At 38.7% G+C, this 19,908-nt stretch overlaps 1 protein-coding gene across 1 annotated transcript in view; it reads left to right on the plus strand.

Moving 5' to 3' along the window:
- GLDC (glycine decarboxylase) overlaps positions 1-19,908 on the plus strand; it is a 98,940-nt gene that overhangs the window by 11,861 nt on the left and 67,171 nt on the right. The window contains exons 3-4 of the mRNA XM_077774828.1: positions 7,624-7,759; positions 16,936-17,100. Coding sequence (XP_077630954.1) covers positions 7,624-7,759; positions 16,936-17,100 — 301 coding nt within the window. The remainder of the gene's footprint in view (positions 1-7,623; positions 7,760-16,935; positions 17,101-19,908) is intronic.

Consider the following 19,908-nt stretch of genomic DNA (forward strand, 5'->3'; position numbering starts at 1 on the left):
CCTGAGGGTGTAAGGACATTCTGTAGTAAGTGTTGAGAGATTGCCTGTCTGATAATCTGAGTGAGAGACAGGAAGTAGAGAATTAAAGAAAAGTGGGAAATTTCCAGAACAGCCATTGTGAACATTTGGGTAGTAAGAAACCTAGTATTTTTACACACATAAAGGCATTTTTACAAAAATGCAAACAATTTTAGTAAGGAGTCTTAATACCTACAGCATCAACATACTGATTAAACAATGCAGAAATACAATTTCTGAAATTCTGAAATTATTGCATTAATGAATTAATGTACTGCATTATTTCACAGAACTTGCATAATAGCTGTGAGTTTACATTTAAAAATGTTTCACTGAAGCCTATACTTTTAGGGATGCAGTTGAACTAAATGTGAAAACAGTTTGTGCATTGATTTGTCATCATGGGATTCTGTGATGGGTGATTACTGTGAATATTGAACTCGCTATATGTGGGGGTTTAGGTGAATTTTCATTGCAACACCTTGATTCACCCATATTTCCTGAGCACTTACTATGTGCCTAGCAACCTGCTATGCAGAGATTATAATTTAGGGGGTTAACTTCTGGGTTGGACTATAGATTTCTCCCTATGCCTATTCCTTTGATCTATAAAAAATGATCTCTTTCCTGAAAGCATGTTAAATTGTTTGAGTTGGATTCCTAGAACACATCCTTCCCTTGTTTTTGCTCTGCTGGCTCTAATAGTGTCCCCACAGGGCAGCAAAGAGGAAAAACAAATAATCCAGAACTTGCACCCTGATTCTCATTTCAAACTTACCATTTGGCTTGATTATTATATAGACAAACTGGAATTCCAGATAAATATGAATTGTAATGTTTCTCTGTACATTTCTTTTTAAAATGTTCATAGAGTAAATGAAGAGATGTGGTGGAGGAGGCCTCCCACAGAAAGTAGTGTGACCCAAGACCAAGGAGAAAATAAGAGACATGGTGCCCCCTTCTCTTCACTGTGGGATGTTCTGGTTTTCTGACAGCTAGTATTAAGATCTTGAATCTTATATATGTTTTGGATGACCAGGAAGAGCAGTACAGACTGCACACTCCTGTGGAGATGAGGTACCAAGGAGCCACTGCAGCTGGACATGCCTAAATCCTTTTGGCTTTAGATCTGCCCACTGGATGGCTCTAACCCTGAGGGTGATGAGGGTCTGGGTGTGATGGGGTGTTAATTTACTGAGCAAGAAGATGGGGAAGAACCTGGTAGGATTAGGTCGAAGTGGATCTGAGCCCCAGGTCAGGTCTGCATGGTCCTGTCCCAACCACATCTTGTCACATAGGGTAGGTGCCCCTCTGCCAGTCTCAAAGAATTTACAATTCAAAGTTTACATGCATTTTTCTACACTACACAGAGCTTATGAATTGGTTTACCTCCCTGGAATGAAGAAATTCTGTGATTCACAGACTTTGGTTGTGAAACTGTCCTTTGTTGGGGGAGGAAACTTGACAAGAGACAATAGGGTTAATGGGCTAGGCAAGTGGGTTGAAGCCGATGTGTTATGGGGGAGAGAGAGGAGTGCTGCAAATGATTAGGTGATGCTACAGAAAAGGCTACACATTAGCATGGAATTTGTATACACACTCCAGTTTTCACTCAGAAAATCCAAAAATGTCCTGACAAATGCTATCATTCATGATTTGTTTATCTTGATTGAGACCCTCAACCCATCCTAATCATTTTTGGAGCAGCTTTGAAGCCAAAGATCTGAAGGTTGACAAGAAAAATATGCTAAGGCAGTCTGTGTCCTAACATGCTGGCCCCAGCTTTCCCCTTCAGCCTCTGGCAGAAAAAGGCCTTCCTGGACGAATTCAAATATGACTGTGTTGGTTTTCAGTCCTGATGATTTCCTTGGAGACCTTTCTGAATATCTTGCCAAGTACACGAAGGGCAAGGAGTGGGAGGGAGGCTCTGACACTGGTTGAGTGGCTGTTCTGTGTTGTGTGCTCCTGAACTTCCCGGAAAATGCTCTGTGGACCTTTGACCACTGTGGGGACTGAAAAGTATCTGAACTCATAAATTTCACAAGGAAGCATTTTGTTCTGCACATAGCATTTCAATTTAATTTTTAATTTTTGAGTATCATAAGAATATTGTCAAATTTTAAAACAAAGATAAATGAGCAAGACCCCTTCAGTCTCCTCCTGTTAGTTTCTTTAGAATCATTCAAGAGATATTGTTAATATATAACATACATATATATTCTCTTTTTAATATAAATGTCAGAATCATATATACTCGATGGAAACTTATGCCTAATATTTTTAGATTGTCAAAGAACAGAAGCAAAGCATGGATACATTTTTTTCATACAACTGACACAAAATGTGATCATGGGGTTATGTGTTAGGGGTGATTGGGATACTGGGGAATTGTGTATATGCATGTGTTTTGGTATCACAGGAATATTAACCCATACAGCCTGACTGTCTATTCTTTTTTTTTAACTTTTTTTTAATATATATTTTTTAATTTATTTCTAGGAGAGAGAGAGACAGTGTGAGCAAGGGAGGGTCAGAGAGAGAGGGAGACACAGACTCTGAAATAGGCTCCAGGCTCTGAGCCGGCAGTCAGCCCAGAGCCCGACGCGGGGCTCAAACCCACGAACCGCGAGATCATGACCTAAGCGAAAGTCGGACGCTTAACCGACTAAGCCACCCAGGCTCCCCCTGACTGTCTATTCTAATGACATTTTTCCAATTCTTGTCAAAATTCACATACATGGAAAATTAAAACCTGAGCCTAGAGTGCATTGAATATTTGATAGCTAAATTAGTTTATTCCTGTTAGAAAGTATTTATTTGGTGTAGTGGTGAGTACAAAGCCCTCCTTGATATTTTAGGTGCTGGTGACAAAAGGGAGTCACTTTTGGAAAGTCTCTTATGGAATTATGTAAGGAGAAAGTGTTCATTCTGAATTCAGCGAAGAACTGCAAGAGGAGCAGCATGGGACCCACCTGTGGATTCTTAGGGACTGGTGCTGAGGCCACTGAACTCTGTTGTTAGTACATCAGAACCAGGGCATTATGCAATGCTCAGAGGCAGAGTAATAAACAAGGTCAGAAGCAGGGGTTTGTTCCATAAGAAAAGAACTTACTGCTTGAATTCCTGAAGGATTGCCTGAGGATTTTCATGGCTGGGGGTGGGGGAAGGCACAATAATAAGATTAGCTGTCACCCTTGGGAAGCTACAGGCAAGCATTTGAAGAATGACACATTGTCTCCAAGTGTTTCTTAATGGACACTCCCTTTCTCTTTCAGTCTCATTTAACCACTGGTTAGTTTCACTGCCATTCACATTAAGGAAAAGTTACTGGAATTGGGTCTGTTCACAGAAGGAAGCTGTTTTTGTCACATTGAAAGGAAGAGTGTGAGGAATGTGCACTGCTGTGGGGTTTGCTCGGGGGGAGATGGAACCTTTTTCCTCTGTCTTGTCCACACAGCTCTCCTTGGGCCATGCTGCCCAAGGTTTGGATGGCACAATTGCCTCTTAATAATGCTTCTCTTACTAGCTAAGGGGCAAAGACTGCAACTTTGGAGTTACAGATCCCACACTATTTTCTCTAGACAAAATCGGTTTCAAGAGAGAAAGGAATCTAAATCTAGTGTGAAGGGCAGCGGTAGATATCGCATGGTTAGGATTTGGGTTTTTATTTCAACCAATCATGCCCCAAAACTTGCTCTTAGTACTGATTCCTTTTATGTTCCATTTGAGACAAATTCAGCAGGTATATCTCTGATTGTGGACCTTTCCTCTTTTCTCCTTTTCTCCATGTCCATTAGATCTTGGCATCATTTAACATAGTAATTCAAACTCTGGATTCCTAAATACATGGATTTGGCTCTTCTGCTAATTGGGCCAAACTGAGATTTCATTAGTGTGTATGAGAAATGGTGAGCAGTGAACAGACATTTGAAACAATTCAGGCACTCAACTAAGCTGTGTGTCTGGAAATGTTTTTTTACGATATGTGACTGATGCAGCCTGAGGTCCTGATTTTATCACAGTTAAGAAGCAGCTTTGTTCTTCAAGTCATGAACTGCCTTGGTCTCCAGCAGGGAAGTTTGTTCAGGATGAACAGTGGATGAGAGAATGGGAAAGACTTCCACACCATTCACAGTTTTGGAAGCATGGCCAAGTAACTACCCTTGTCTTGATACCTCAGGAGTGTCCATTAGCTTGGTGTACAGAGGACTGCTCATTCTATTAACTCACTTTGTTCCCAAGAGAAGGTAAAATTGGTTGTAAAAACTAGCTATGATGAGAGCCAATAGGGGAACATTTGTGTTAACCCCAAGTAGAGCCCATGAATGCTTTGGCAGTTTGGTACAGTGGGGACTAGAGTAAATCTCTTATAGGATTAGAAAATTCATTGTCTCAAGTTTGATCATTTTCATGCTCTGGATATTATGTGTGTGTGTGTGTGTGTGTGTGTAGTGTGTAGTGTGTAAGAGATAGTGGTGTTATATGGAAACCAACTTGACAATAAGCTATTTAAGAAAAAAGAACACTAAAAAAAGTGGCAGTTATGAGGGATGCTGATAATGCATCTGGAGACCCCAAAATCTCAGCTAGAATGGTGGAGGGATCTGATTTTTCCTTCTGCAGGAAAACCCATTCTCTCCTACCTCCTAGCAGAGCTGTCCAGGGTAGAGCCCAGTGGGTGCCTCTACTAGACCCCAGCTCCCCTCTTTCCAGCAGCCTCTGCCACCCAGGCCCTGGTCCTGTCCTGGCCATATGCTATCGACAGTTAGGAAAAGAAGACATGAACCCAGGCTAGCCAGGTACCCACTGGCACGTTCCACATCAATCAGTTCAGGGTCTACAGATACCTATATCCCTTATAGCTGACATTATGCCTTACACACTTGAATGAAACACTTGAAGAATTTAAAGGCTCACTGGCATAAATGAAGAGCAAAATAGTTATAGAGAAGACCCAGAATCAGAGAGGTTTCTAGCCAAGAGAGCTCCAGATAGGAAATTATGGGAGCAGAGAGGGGTAGTACTCAGTCGACTGTGGCCATGTCTTTATTATGCCTCTGGAGTTCCTCTTCCTATAGTTCCCATTAACTCACTTGAGCCATAGTCCAAATTTTTAAGGGTGAAAAATAAAAAAACTTTAATCATTAAAATAAAAAAAGTGAAGCTTGAGAAGCAAGGCTTGTTAATCCTTTAGTGCTTCTGTCATCACATGGTGATGTGTTGCTCTTGTGTCCACATTTCCTTTTCTTATAACCAGCTGCTGAGTTAGGACTGACCATAACATAGCATGAGTTCATCTTAGCTCGATTACGTCATTAAAATCCTATTTATGAATAAGATCACATTCGTAGGAACTGGGGATTAGGACTTTAACATCTTAGGACACAGTTCACAGCACTTTGCCCATCTCCCTCCTGGACTTATGTACGGGCATCTTACCATATGTCCCTGTTTCCAGGGTCTCCTCTCTGACCTAGCCACAGTCTCATTAGAATTTTCTTTCTATAATGTAGAAAAGATAATATTATTCAATACTCTGTTACTCCTAAAGGTTAAACTCTTGACAGATAAAGTCCTTCACAGACTGTTCTCATTTGGGCATTAGACCTTTTGTCCTCATGACATAATATGGAAAAGGGACCTATTCCTCTTGTACAAGATCTTAATTGAAGCTGACCTTGCCAAATAGTGTACCCACCAGACACTGCTAGTCAATTCCAGCTCCTAATGGGCTTCTCAATCTATCTACCTTAAGGCATTGGTGAGTGATTGGATTTCTTGCATAATTGTTAACGATGCTATACTCACATATCTCTTCAGATATTGGATTATTGAACTTTCGCATATAATTCCTAAGCTTTCAATGGAATAAGGCAAGGTTGTCTATTATAAATCAGTTGGATGGTATTTAATCATGAAACAAAAAACCGTCTTCTTTCCTTAACCTGATCTGGAAAAAGATACTTCTCTTGTAAATATATTTCTTGTGAAAGCATGTGGAGTAGGAAGTTGTAGGGTAAAAGTGTTTTCTTTGAGGATAAAGGAGAAATGAGAGTAATATTCACATAGAGTCAGAAGGGTTAAAACAAAGTGAAGCATTCTCCTAGCCAGTTGGCCATTTTAGAGATGCTGTATATAAATTTTTCTCTGATATGTTAACAATAAAATCCAATAATTTGAAGATGTGACTGAGTCCCTGATAAGATCTTAAAGGAGCCAGACATTTGTCCAAGTAGTTAAATTTTTACCAGCATGATGCATCTATATGCAGAAGGGCAGAGAAAAAACCATGTTAAGGTCATTTGTATCTAGAAACTATTAGTATAAGGTCTGTACCTGGCCCATTAGGGAAAGTGTAGAATCTGTAGTTAGATAAACTGGGTTATAACATTCAATTTAAAAACCATGTAACCTTGGGCAAGTGATCTTGTTCATGCCTTAGATTCCTAAGCTGTATGAAAAGCATTTGGTACAATTCCTGACAAAGAGAAATGCTCAAATGTCAAATGCTATTATTATTTTGTTATTATGTGAATGATCCAAAATAGGGTCTCATTCACACCCAAGAACTTTATACTTTTTAATTATAATTAAAAATGCCCTAATGGGAATTCTGGTTACAATTGCATCTTTTATGGAGTGCTTGGGTGGCTAAGTTGGTTAAGCGTCTGACTATGGCTTAGGTCATAATCTCATGTTTCCTGAGTTCTAGCCCCATGTGGGACTCTGTGCTGATAGCTGGGAGCCTAGAGCCTGCTTTGGATTCTATGTCTTTCTCTCTCTGCCCCTTGCCTACTTGTGCTCTGTGTCTCTCAAAAATGAATACACATTAAAAAAAATTTTTTTTAACTGCATCTTTTATGACAACTAATATTTTAGACTGTTGGATGAAGGACTTTATGTACATAGCTCTTTCAGAGGTGCCTGGATGGCTCAGTCAGTTAAGTGTCTGACTCTTGGTTTTGGCTCATGGTTTGTGAGTTCGAGACCCATGTCAGGTTCTGAGCTGTCAGTGCAGAGCCTATTTGGGATTCTTTCTCCTCTCCCCCTCCCCCCACCTCTATCCTGCTCTCTCTCTCTCTCTCAAAATAAATAAATAAACCTAAAAAAAAAAAAATAGACCTTTCAGTGATACCAAGGAAGAAACATCAGAGTTAGTAGAGGAGTTTTAGAGAAAAATATAGGTCATCTAATTTTAAGACTTAGCTCCTGTTGGTATAAGGCAATTCAAAAGGGAAAACAATACTAAGAAAAAGCGGAATTTTTATTTGGTGTAAATACTATAGAAATGTAAAGGGAACAGAAGAAACTTGGAATGAGGCAAGTATTAAAGTTGGGCAATTCTAACAAAACCAAGAAAGAGGAGCCAAAAAAAAAAAAAAAAACATTCTGAGGAACCAAACTTGAGGAGTAATTGAGTGTTGTTTTGTGGATTTTTGAGATTTCTGCATTTAGTACTTAGTGTTAAGGATTGATTCTTATATTTTCCAGATAGCTGTTTTCATATATGGTATATTCAAATGAAATAAAGATCTTCATCTATAATTAGAGCTCTCTTTTGAAATATTTTTCTGCCTATAATATTTCTCTCTTTCTTACAATCAGGTGAAAATGAAATCCTTACAACTCTGCATGCCATTTCCAGCAAAAACCAGATCTGGAGATCGTATATGGGCATGGGCTATTATAACTGCTCTGTGCCACAGACGATTTTGCGGAACTTACTGGAGAATGCAGGATGGTAATGTATTACTTGATTGAAGACAGGAGTACTGTGTTTTGATTTGCATTATTCTCCCCATTTTCCCATACCCTCTTACCCCTTGAAGCGTCAGAACTCATACACTAACACCTACACCCCGTGTTGTCTCTAACCTCCAAAACCTTGGTGGCTTCCTCTGGCCTGGGAAATTTGCTTACTTAGATGTAGAGAAAATGTAGAGGTTCTTCCCACTTTTATTCCCTTAAAACATTCTAGAGCTCTAAAATGTGGATGATGTTAATCTCTTCTTTTCCAGTTTAATGTCTTCTGTCTTCATAAGTACATTGAGCAAGATGTCAATTTGTAGGTGGACAGATTCAGGGCTTTATTCTTTGCAGACACTGGGATTTTAAGGCTATGTCTTTTTTTTTTTTTAAGCCTGTGTTTGAGCTTACTCAACATGTCAGAATCTTGGGTCCATTGTCTTAGGATTTTAGGAGTGTCCTTTACCTCCTTTCCCAATATTCTGAGTTGATAATCCATGGCAAAAGCAGACATAATATCAGGTAAATGGAGATTAAAATATCAGCTTCATTATTTAACACTTTGTAGCAAAAGAGAACACATGTATTCTTTGAACTGGCTCTTCTAGGGACAGTAAAAGAAGGGACAGAGCTGTACACACTCAGTTGCTTGTTCTATTCTTATCTAACCAATCAGGAAACGCATTCCTATTTTCCTTGCATTCTAGTGTGTGTGTGTGTGTGTGTGTGTGTGTGTCCTTGTCTCTGCCCACTCTGGCTGCTACTGTTTTCACAACCCTGAAAGTGTTTCTCCAGCACTTAAGGAAAACACCTAAGTCCACATACATGCTATTTGCTATTTTCCATTGCAGTTAGCTATATGATAGAAAGAACAAAACAGGTTCACATCTCAATACTAAACACGAAAACACATTGGATATTTTTTTTTAATATTTAAATGTTTATTTTTAAATTTTTTAATCTTTATTTATTTTGAGCAGCAGAGCGACAGAGTGTGAGCAGTGGAGGAGCAAAGAGGGAGAAACAGAATCTGCAACAGGCTCCAGGCTCTGAGCTGTCAGCACAGAGCCCGATGAAGGGCTCAAACTCATGAACTGTGAGATCATGACCTGAACTGAAGCCAGATCCTAAACTGACTGAGCCACCGAGGTGCCACAATGTTTATTTTTGAGCGTGGAAGAGAGAGAAGCACGACTGGGGTAGGGGCAGAGAAGGAGACACAGAACCCGAAGCAGGCTCCAGGCTTTGTGCTGACAGCAGAGAGCTGGATGTGGGTCCAAACTCACAAACCGTGAGATCATGACCTGAGCCGAAGTCAGATGCTTAACCAACTGAGCCACCTAGGCACCGCCCCTGTATATTTCTTAGTAGGCAGAGGTAATGGCTCCAAAGGAGCCTGAGAGCAGACCAGGCCATCTGCTTCTTTTGCCCAGGAAGAAATATCTGATTATAGAGGAAAAAAGATGGTGATGCCTGGGCCTTTCTCTTGTTTTTAGATCACTGTCATTGCATACACCAGCATCTTTAAATTGAAACTTTATTTCAATTGATGCCTTAGTCTCAAAAGGAATGTCTGCACTTATTTCTGGTGTAGTAACTGAAGTGGGGAAGCAGGGGCACCTAGGTGGCTCAGTTGGTTAAGCGTCCCATGTCGGCTCCGGTTATGATCTCATGTTTCGTGGGTTTGAGCCCCGCATCGGGCTCTGTGCTGACTCTCTGCTAGCTCAGAGCCTGGAGCCTGTTGCGGATTCTGTGTCTCCCTCTCTCTCTGACCCTCCCCTGCCTTTTCTTTCTCTCTTTCTCTCTCTCAGAAATAAATAAAACATTAAAAAAAAAATAGGGACGCAATGATATTCCCAGATGACTTTGTTTTAGTTAGTTGCTTTAAAAAATAACATTTTTAAAACTATGAAGACACATAAACAAGTATGCAGATCCCATTTATTCGGTCCATAAGTACAGTATAGTTGTACCCAAAAATTGTCTTCTTACACAGACATACCAGGAAGTACAAGCTGAAAATTTGAGTAAATTAATGTTGCTTTACATTAATATATGTAGTGCCAGTTAACATTTAAAAATAAGTTTCAAGTGGCTCCTGGTGGATCAGTTAAGTGGCCAACTCTTGATTTTGGCTCAGGTCCTGATCTCAGGGTCATGAGTTCAAGTCCTGCATTGGGCTTTGCACTCACAGTGTGAAGCCTGCTTTGGATCCTCTGTCTCCCTCTTTCTGCCTCTACCCTGCTCAATATCTTAGTAAATTACAAAAAAAAAAAGGCAATCTTATCAATAGCCAAATCTCCAGAGACCCATCCACTCCTAGAGTAGTAGTAGTTTCCTGGAGCCCCAACATTACCCTCCTGTCCATAGTGATGTGGGGAACAAAGGCAAGAAGGAAATGGCAGATAAAATTGAATTTCCAGGGGTGCCTGGGTGGCTCATTTGGTTAAGCCTCTAACTTCAGCTCAGGTCATGATCTCACAGTTCCTGAGTTCAAGCCCCGCATCAGGCTCTGTGCTGACAGCTTAGAGCCTAGAGCCTTGTTCAGATTTTCTATCTCCCTGCCCCTATCTCCTCTATCTCCTCTATTCTCTCTGCCCCTCCCCAGCTCTCGCTCTCGCTCTCTCTCTCTCTCTCTGTGTCAAAAATAAATGAACATTAAAAACAAATTTTAAAACAAGTTTCAATGCATAGCATTTGATATAAGAGGTAACTTTAATTTCTAGTACTACCATTATCATGTGAGGACAGATTAAGCAATTGCCTCTGTAATTCAAAGGTATTTATAGCAAGATGTCAAGATTATCTTTTAGGTTAGCATATATAAAAAAAATCAACGCTAGTAAAGGTAGGCTTCTCTATGGGAAATCATAAATTGCCCCCTCATGAGCTTTTGAAGTACCAAAAGACGTGCTCCACAGCAATAAATTTTAAACATTTGCCAAATACTTTGCATCTTTTTGTAAAATGTTTTCTTTAATAAATTTTGTTAGATTTAATTTGAATTCTTGGTGATCAGAATTCTCGTTTCTATATAATGGCTTTATATAAGGGGATTTTTACCTTCCACCATAGGACAGACTTTTGAGACATAGATTAGTCCATTTTTTTTACCTTAAGAACAAATATGTAAATCTCCTATTCCTAAAAACCTGAAGAGCTGCCAAAAAATTTACTGCTTTGTTCTAGTCAACAGGTGAAGATAGGGCCCTCATTCTCAGCCTCTGTGGGAGGGTAGGAGCCTAACTTCTAAGCACCAGCTAACAATCCCACATGAGTTTCACACTCCTTTCTGATTTTTGTAGTTTTTCATTTTCATTTGTAATTTGTAATCATTAAATTTTCATTCATTTGTAATCATTAAATTTTCATTTTCATTTGTAATTTTTTAAATTTTTCATTTCCCTGATTCCACTGAGATTTGCTCATTCCCTCCCTTAACCCTCATTCTCTCCTTAAAACATCAAGCTACCTGTAATACGCACACAACACACACACACATACAAATATGCAGAATATATCTAAGAATACAAATTTCAAAATTTGGCATTTTGAAAATATTCTACTTAATCTTAAACTTTGCACAAAGTGTTCTTAGCACCAGGAATAAACCTGCTGTGACAATTGCTTATGACATGGGAACTTATACCTGCCCTCATACCACCCACAAGCATAACTAGTTTCTGTGTGTTTGAGTCTGTAAGGGGCTGGAGTTTGGCCATCAGTACAGATGGCCCTCATCTGCTACCTCAAGTCCAGACCTATAGCTCTGAGTGACAAGGCATTTGTGCAGGCCAGGGCAGAAGTTAGCCGGGATGCATGGGAGCACAGCACCTTTGCATCTTTCTGCTTTTGCATGAATGCAAAGCAGTCCTGGTTGCCCAGAATGCTTTGTCCTAGATGCAGTTACTTGTGTCTCATCGTTATAGTGGCCAGATCCATTGGCCTAATCACTCCTGCTTTACCATCCCTGGCCAGAGCTTTTAGAGTCAACATGCTCCATTCCTTCATTAGTAAGAGAACAGGAAAGAACCATCAAAGAAGTAGGGTCTTTTGTTTGTGTTTTGTTGTTGTTGTTTTGCTTTTGGTGTGTGTGAGAGAATGTATTTGCATTGCTGAGGCATCTTTTCCACAGTGATAAAACTTTGAATGATAAACTCCAAATGCAAATGGCCCGGCTCTCTTTCTCCTTAGAAAATAAGCCTCAAAAATACATGAATGAGCTTCGGCATTTCTGAATAGTGCCCAGCGGCCTTCACTCTTGGTGGCCACAGAGAATATTCACCATATTGCTTCCTGGCTGTGAGCGGATGTGTTAATTTACTTTAGGAGCAGCCAGCATTTTGAAAGGGAGACAATGTTGTTTTTGCTTTTCAGTCCTGGTTTTAGGGCACATTTTAAATATTATTCTTTTCCATTCTCTGAAAGCTGCTTTGAATCAGGGTAATACTGTACCTCACCAGCACTGATAGAGAGGGCTGTCTGTGCACATGAGATTTCACATTATCATCCTTCTGAATGGTTTCCATAGAGACAGAACCAACAAATTCCGGTGACGTGAGGTGAAAATAAATGGACAACATAGCTTCAAAAGAATACAAACATTGGGGCTCTTACAAGAAAATTTACATCAGGTCCAGAATTTTATTTTATAGAGTCCATTGTTACAAATCTTTGACTGTTGATAACATCAGTAACTAATATTAAAAAATCCTTTTTCTTTGTAGCTATTTCTGTTTTGTGTAACTTTGGCACTGAGATTAAAATGAGAGAAACTTATGAATGTTTGTCCTACTGCAAACCCCCCCCCACCTTCTTTCTGAATTCCTTGAGAAAGTCACAGCCCCAAATCATAGAAAGTACTGATTATTTTGAATAAATATTAATGGCATAGTGAATACATCAAACATCCTGGCTGAGCCAGACAAAATGCCTTCTTGGATGTGCAGATGCTTTAAGAGAATGAAATATATAAAATGTAGATTACAGACACACTTTTTTAGTCACTATATTTTGTCTAATTGAAACATGTATGACAACAGGCCCAGTATTACCATTTTACTCCTGAAATGAAGGTTTTCTCCTGAAATGAGGCTTTCCTTGGGCTTCAGACTAACTGAACTGAGTTTTTTAAATAGATATTTATAAAGACCTTTAATGCCTGTTATTTTAGGATTTTAGAAAGTGTGTAGACTATAAAAGAAGTTCACAAGTAAAAGAAGTGGGATCATATATTTTTTGTGCAAGAAAACAATTATACATCTCTCTACCTTTAGCACTGCTAATTAGCTCCAGTCTACGTTTGGACTTATGAAAGTGATGAGCAAGGTGAGAAAGGCTGAACAAGGGAAAAGAATATTAAATCTTAAAGTCTATTATCAAAGGAACAGCACAGTCTCTGGTATGAAGGACTCTGCTTGGGAGGTTTTGGATTTTTTCCTGCAGGTAATGGGGAGCCACCCCCATTTAAGCAAGGAAGTCAAATACTACACACATCTGCACCACAGATTTTCAGTAATTTCCTGTTTTAAGCACAGCACCAGCAGAGTAATGCAACAAAAAACAAGTGAAACAAGTAGTGGATATTGGGCATTGGAAGGAAGACTAATGAGAATTAATCATTATTTGGTCTCAAAAAAACTGTAGTTTCTACCTTGAGAATCGGCAGAATACCTCTGAAGGAATAAGAATATTTAGGAAGAGAAACTAGTTTGTTTGGGGATCTAGTTGGAGGAAGAATAGACAATGTGAAGCTGACACGATGTGATAAATTTCCAGGAAAAAAAAAAAAAAGACATTCCAAGTAGAAATATCTAAAAATATCTGAATAGAATCATATGTAAATTCTCTTAAAGATCAAAATAGAGGAAAAACACAACTTTTCAAAGCAACTAACATTTGGGTAGGATTTTATATATTAATCTCCTTTGAATGCTAAGAAAACATGATATAGGTGATGGAGATCATTGATCACCAGGAGAAATTGGCAGAAAGAGATTTAGTTACTTGTCCCAGTTCACAGGTAGTAAATTAAAGAATTAAGGTTGAAACCCAAACCATCTTAATACTTAGTGTCATGATAATGCAGAGAAATCTGAATCATTATACGACTTAAGAGTTCTGACAGGTATGATCTTTCTGGAGAGAAACATGACAATATATACTGAGAACCTTAAAACTAATTTTCATATACAATTCAAAATTCCACTTTTAGGAAATTATCCAGAGGAAATAAGACATAGAGAAGGCTGTTCACTGTTTTGCCATTTCTAATATTTAAAACCCAAAATGATATTTTGAGGGGACTTTATGGTAAATAAAATGATTTAATACCACAGAACAATTAAAATTATGTTGTAGAATAATAAAATTATTAGAAATTTTCCATGGGGTAATGTTAATGAATAAAATCAGGATAGAAAATTTACATAGGGCATAGTCTTACTTTAAATATAAATATGGGGGCACCTGGGTGTCTCCGTATGTTAAGCATCCAACTCTTGATTTTAGCTCAGGTCATGATCTCACGGTTTGTGAGATCTAGCCCCATGTCAGGTTCTGCCCTAACAGTGTAGAGTCGACTTGGGATTCTCTCTCTCTCTGCCTCTTCCTGGTCACTTGCACTCCTTCTCTTTGAAAATAAACATTTAAACACACACACACACACACACACACACACACACACACACAAATATGATGTAGAAAAGAGAATATATATACGATTATTATGATAAAGAAAAAGAGTAAATTAATTAATTGTGGTTACAATGAACACGTGTAAGGTAGTCATAAATAATTTTGATATTTAAAATGGTTAATGAATGGTAGCCAAGGTCTTTAATATTCAGAATACAAAATAAAAAACTTAAAATTACTGTTACTCTTACCTCCCAGGGAAAACTACAGTTTACACTTTGGTTCACTTGTTTTTATAAATTTATAAAAATGGGATCATGGAATTTTTCACTGTACTTTTAAAATTAATACATCAGGAACATCTCCATGTCAGGAAATATTTTTTATGCATCATTTTTAGTAAATGCATAGTGTATATGCATGGTGCCTAATTTACTTTAATCATTCTCTTTTTGGTGATCACTTCATTTTGTCCCTCATTTTTCGACATTTAGTGCTCTGATAAAGTCTTTGGAGCATTGCTCTCTGTACTCCTATTGTATATTTTATGTCTATGGATATACTGGATCTTTCCCATTTATTAGATGGACTAATTAATATGTGTTTATGCTTGTGTGTATGCATATGCAAGTTTGTGTGTGTGTCTATATGTAAAATAATGACTCTGAGTAAAGTTTCATGTTACCCAGATATTCTAAGCATGTCTTTGTGGTGGCAGGCTATGCTGTGTATGAAAGTCTTATCTGATGTGAGGTCATAATTGCTCCTTGTCTATGCCTTTTGTGTGACCCCATTTCTACTAAGATTCCTTTTCTACTTGTATACAACATGTATTGTGTGCCTCATTCATTCCAGTTCACCACCCACTTAGAATTTGGCAAACTGATTTACAGTTGTTAAGCCAGACTGTTCAAGGAGTTAACTGAAGCAAACATGTACTCTGCTGTGCGTGCGCGCGCACACACACACACACACACATACACACACACACACACACACACACACACAAAACTATTCCAATAAAAGTTTTGGGAAAATTATTTCAAAGTCTTGACATTATACTGCTTGGTAAAGCAAGTACTCCCACCCAGTCCACCTCAAGCATAAGAAGGATTCAGATTCATTGTTTTCAAAGCCTTTAAAAAAGAAAAAAGAAAAAATGGAAATACCCTCCACATTATTATCAGAGCAGGAGAGAAAGGCAGAAGGCTTGAAAAAACAAAAAGTCTAAATTTTTTTCCTAATGCTTTCCTGGCTGGGAAGAACAAAAACAATAGACTTTATGTCAACCAGATGCAGGAACTTGGACCCCAATCTGTCCCACTTTGGTGGTCATCAGAGTGAACAGATTTCTTGGTGAAAAGATAGCTCTGTCACATGTTCTTAGTTACCCTCTATCTTATTAGCTTGTATTAATTAGTTTATTTAATACATTTATCACTGAAATAATTTCCCCATTACAAGATGTTTTCCTTGAGATCGGGGACCTATTTGCTTATGATGCATCATCAACAGAACCCATCATAGTTCTTGGCACTGAGTAGACTGTAATAATATTTGTAGAATGAAGGAGTGAATGAAGGAATGAAAAAAAAGGGATGAAGGCACTAACTGGATTAACTCAAATACCTAATGAAACATTTTTGGCTAATAACTGGAGGATATAAGATTAAAACTCACATCTATGCTGCGTTCTAACCATTTATATCCTTCAATTTTTTTTAGCATTTATTTATTTTGAGAGAGTGCATGCATGTGTGTGCATACACATGTATGGTGGGGAGTAAGAGTAGAAAGAGGAGAGAGACTCCCCATGAGCAGCCATGAGCTGACACCAGGCTTAAATTCACAAACCATGAAATCATGACCTAAGCCAGATGCTTAACCAACTGAGCAACATAGGCGCCCCCAAAACAAAAAGTTTTTGAGTATTAGATAGTAGATTCTTGGATGATTTCCTATTGTGAACCGTGGTTGCGGTAGTCTTTTAGCTAGAAGAAAGCAGGAAGTAAAACTTCTGTTTATATTACTATAGGTAGGTTCAAGTGAAGTTTAAGAGCCACTTACAATAAAATACAGTAAAACCTTGGTTCCAGAAACATGCTTGTAATCTAAAGCACTTGCACATCAGAGTGAATCTGAAGAACCATTGGCTCAGTTGTGATCATGACATGACTCATCTATCAAGTTAAAATTTAGAAATGTTTGCTCAAGTTATTTGCAATCCAAAGTTTTACTGTGTATAGATATGATAAGGTTATTAAATTAGAAAGGTAAAATTAATTAAAAAATTTTAAGATTAAAAAATAAAGATATAGAAATGTAAATACTGAATGTACCCAAACAAAAGATAATATTGTTACTATGATTTAAGTCTGAGCTCCTTACAAAAGCCAAGGGGAAGCTTACTGATACACAATTCTCAAGAGAGGCAAACTTAATTTTAAGGTACTAAATTCCAAACTGAAGACAATTTGTGAGCTTTTCCCAATAGTCGAGACAGAGTTTGGACATGGCCTCTTATGTCTCTCACAGGATCACCCAGTATACTCCATACCAGCCAGAGGTGTCTCAGGGGAGACTGGAGAGTTTACTAAACTACCAGACCATGGTGTGCGACATCACAGGTATGGACATGGCCAACGCGTCCCTGCTGGATGAGGCTACAGCAGCTGCTGAGGCGATGCAGCTGTGCCACAGGTGAGAGGCCCACAGGACAAGGAACATGCTCCAGTCTCACCTGCTGTGCAGGTGCAGCTGGCCTGTCAGCACCCAGTGACTCATCCCTCTCACACAGACACACATAGCATTATACCAGTCAGCTGCAATGACATAATCTGAAATAATACTGGCTTTAAAAAGCCACTTGTTTTCTTTTTTAAAAAAAAGTTTTGTATTTTGAGAGAGAGAGCGAGTATGAGCAGGGAAAGGGCAGAGAGAAGGAGAGAGAGAATCCCAAGCCGGCTCCATGCTCTCAGTGTAGAACCTAACATGGAGCTCAAACTCATGACCTGTGAGATCATGACCTGAGCCGAAACCAAGAGTTGGATGCTCAACCAACTGAGCCACCTAGATGTCCCTAAAAAGCCACTTTTTAAAGCCACTATGATTTACTGTTTTACATTACATAAGAAAATCATTTGTCCTCTTACATAGTGTTAAGTTCAGAGATAATATCCCTGCTCCCTGCTCTGTTCAGTGTGAGGCCTTGGTTCTCATGGTCACAAGATGACTGCTGGGACTCTCACCATGACCTCTGTACCCAGGAAGAAGAAAAGAGGCAGTGTAAAGGATGCTGCTTGCTAAGTAAGCCCTCTTTAAAGAGTTTTTTTGGAAGCCCCCACTCAGCAACTTTATGCTTCATTGAGCATGTCTACGTACAAGTGACCTGGGGAAATGCAATTTTCACTCCATGGCACATTGCTGCCCCCTATATATTGGGATTCTGTTCCTATTGGTTTAGGGAAGAATCGGTGTTAGATAGGAACTGACTGTATTATAATACATTAATATTACCTTCTTTAATGAAGCATATTGCTTTAGGTTGTATTTAATTTTTATAGCTTGCTTTCTTCTATTTAACAGTATATTGTGAACATTTCACCCATTTCTTTAGACAGCTTTTTAGGATATGGCTTTTATTGACTACATGATAGTACTCACTTGCATGGAAGTAGCATTTATGTAACCTCACCTCTATTGTTTAACATGAACTTTGATCCTATATTTTACTGTTACTAGTGTTATTATTTTTTACATCTTTAGAATCAATTTTGTCAAAAGTTCTTATTATTTCTGAGGACACATTTCTAGAAGTATAATTGATGGGTTATGGTATATAGTTAACAGTTGCTCTCCAATTCCTCACCTTTCTTTGCTTTTTGCCTTGTGAGTACATTTGAACTTACCTTCCTGGTAGAACTCTCATGTAGATGTCCTCTAGTGGGGAAATCTGCCTACACTCACCAGTGTGTCTCTGAGGTTTTCTACCTCTGGCCCTGAATACTCATGTGTCTCTTTCTTGGCTTCCACAGACTTAAGGGATGGTTACATTGGTTTTGCATGCATAGACGTTTCCCCCACACCAACAAACGATTCTTGGGCAGCACTGCTGCTCAATTCTGAATAAACAAATATATATTTCTTATAAATCACAACATTGTAGTAGTGAACTCCAAACTCACTTAGCAGGTATAGAAACATACCACAGACCATACCACAGACATACCACAGACACGTACCATAAGTATCCAGCCACAGACTATTCTGCTTCCCAGGCAGCCCTAGAAGTGGGCTCAGGCTCTTCATTCTTACCCTGTGTGGACAGCCAGAAAGGAATACTTCTCTATTCTCAGCTTTTCATATTTTTGTTTTCCTTATCCACCATTGTGCTGCTTTTGCATCTTTCCTCCTTCTTCTCTTTCTAGGTAAGAGGTTCCATTTCACACTTGGAGAAGCTGAGGACTTTCTGGTTGATGGTTCAGGGGTTCTGTCCTGAACTGATTTGAGTTAATGAGCTATAACTCTGCAAAAGCTTGATTTGCTTCCTCTCTTCATTCTTATACCTTTGGGCCTGCATTTAATTTTACCCTTGAAAAGCAGCCTTGTGCGTTTTGTCTTTAGGAAAATGTTCTTTAAAATATCAGTATGTTTGTTTCCATCTTAGGTCATTTAGGGTCAAATGGCTATTTTCTCTTGATTTACTTAGATTCACACTGAAGAGCATTGTGCTTTGGGTAATTAATCAATTTTGTATTTCCCCAACTCAATCTATTGTATTAAATTTATGCTTATTATAAAAATACCTGTTAAGACTGGGAATAACATGCAAACAGTAGAGAATATAATGAAGTGAAACCTGATTTCTAGAGGAGGTTGAAACTGCAGTTAGATTAGTTATTAAGCCCTAGTTTGGTGACCGGACCTGGCCCAAGAAATACCATTTTGGGTCTATGGTTTTCTGTTTAATAATTCCTATCAGTTTGGTTTCCCAAAATCATGGACTGTTAGAAAACTCCCAGGATTTGGGTCCTTTTGTAACTGTGTGGTCCTGCACACGCCACAACGTCTCAATCCTTTTCATCTCTGCTAAATGAGGACATTTGGTTTAGATCATCTCTAAATGTTTCTTTGGCAGTAAAATTCTCAGATGTTTTTTTTTTCAAGAGTTAGTTTTGGGGCACCTGGGTGGCTCAGTTGGTTAAGGGTCCCCACTTCGGCTCAGGTCGTGATCTCACGCCTCATGGGTTTGAACCCTGTGTCACAGAGCCTGGAGCCTGCTTCAGTTTCTGTCTTCCTCTCTGCTCCTCCCCTGCTCATGCTCTGTGTGTCTCTCAAAAATAAGTGAACATTTTAAAAATTTTTTTTAAAAAGGAAAAAAAAGTTTTTATTTCTACTTGTACCCAACTGCTACCCTTTGTTTTTATTTCTTTTAACTCCTAGCATATTTTTAAAAATTTAAACCAGTTTAAGATAGATTTTTCTAAGGGTGCCTGGGTGGCTCAGTTG

The sequence above is a fragment of the Crocuta crocuta genome, unplaced genomic scaffold (genome assembly GCF_008692635.1).
Source record: "Crocuta crocuta isolate KB4526 unplaced genomic scaffold, BGI_CrCroc_1.0 scaffold251, whole genome shotgun sequence".
Lineage (NCBI taxonomy): Eukaryota > Metazoa > Chordata > Mammalia > Carnivora > Hyaenidae > Crocuta > Crocuta crocuta.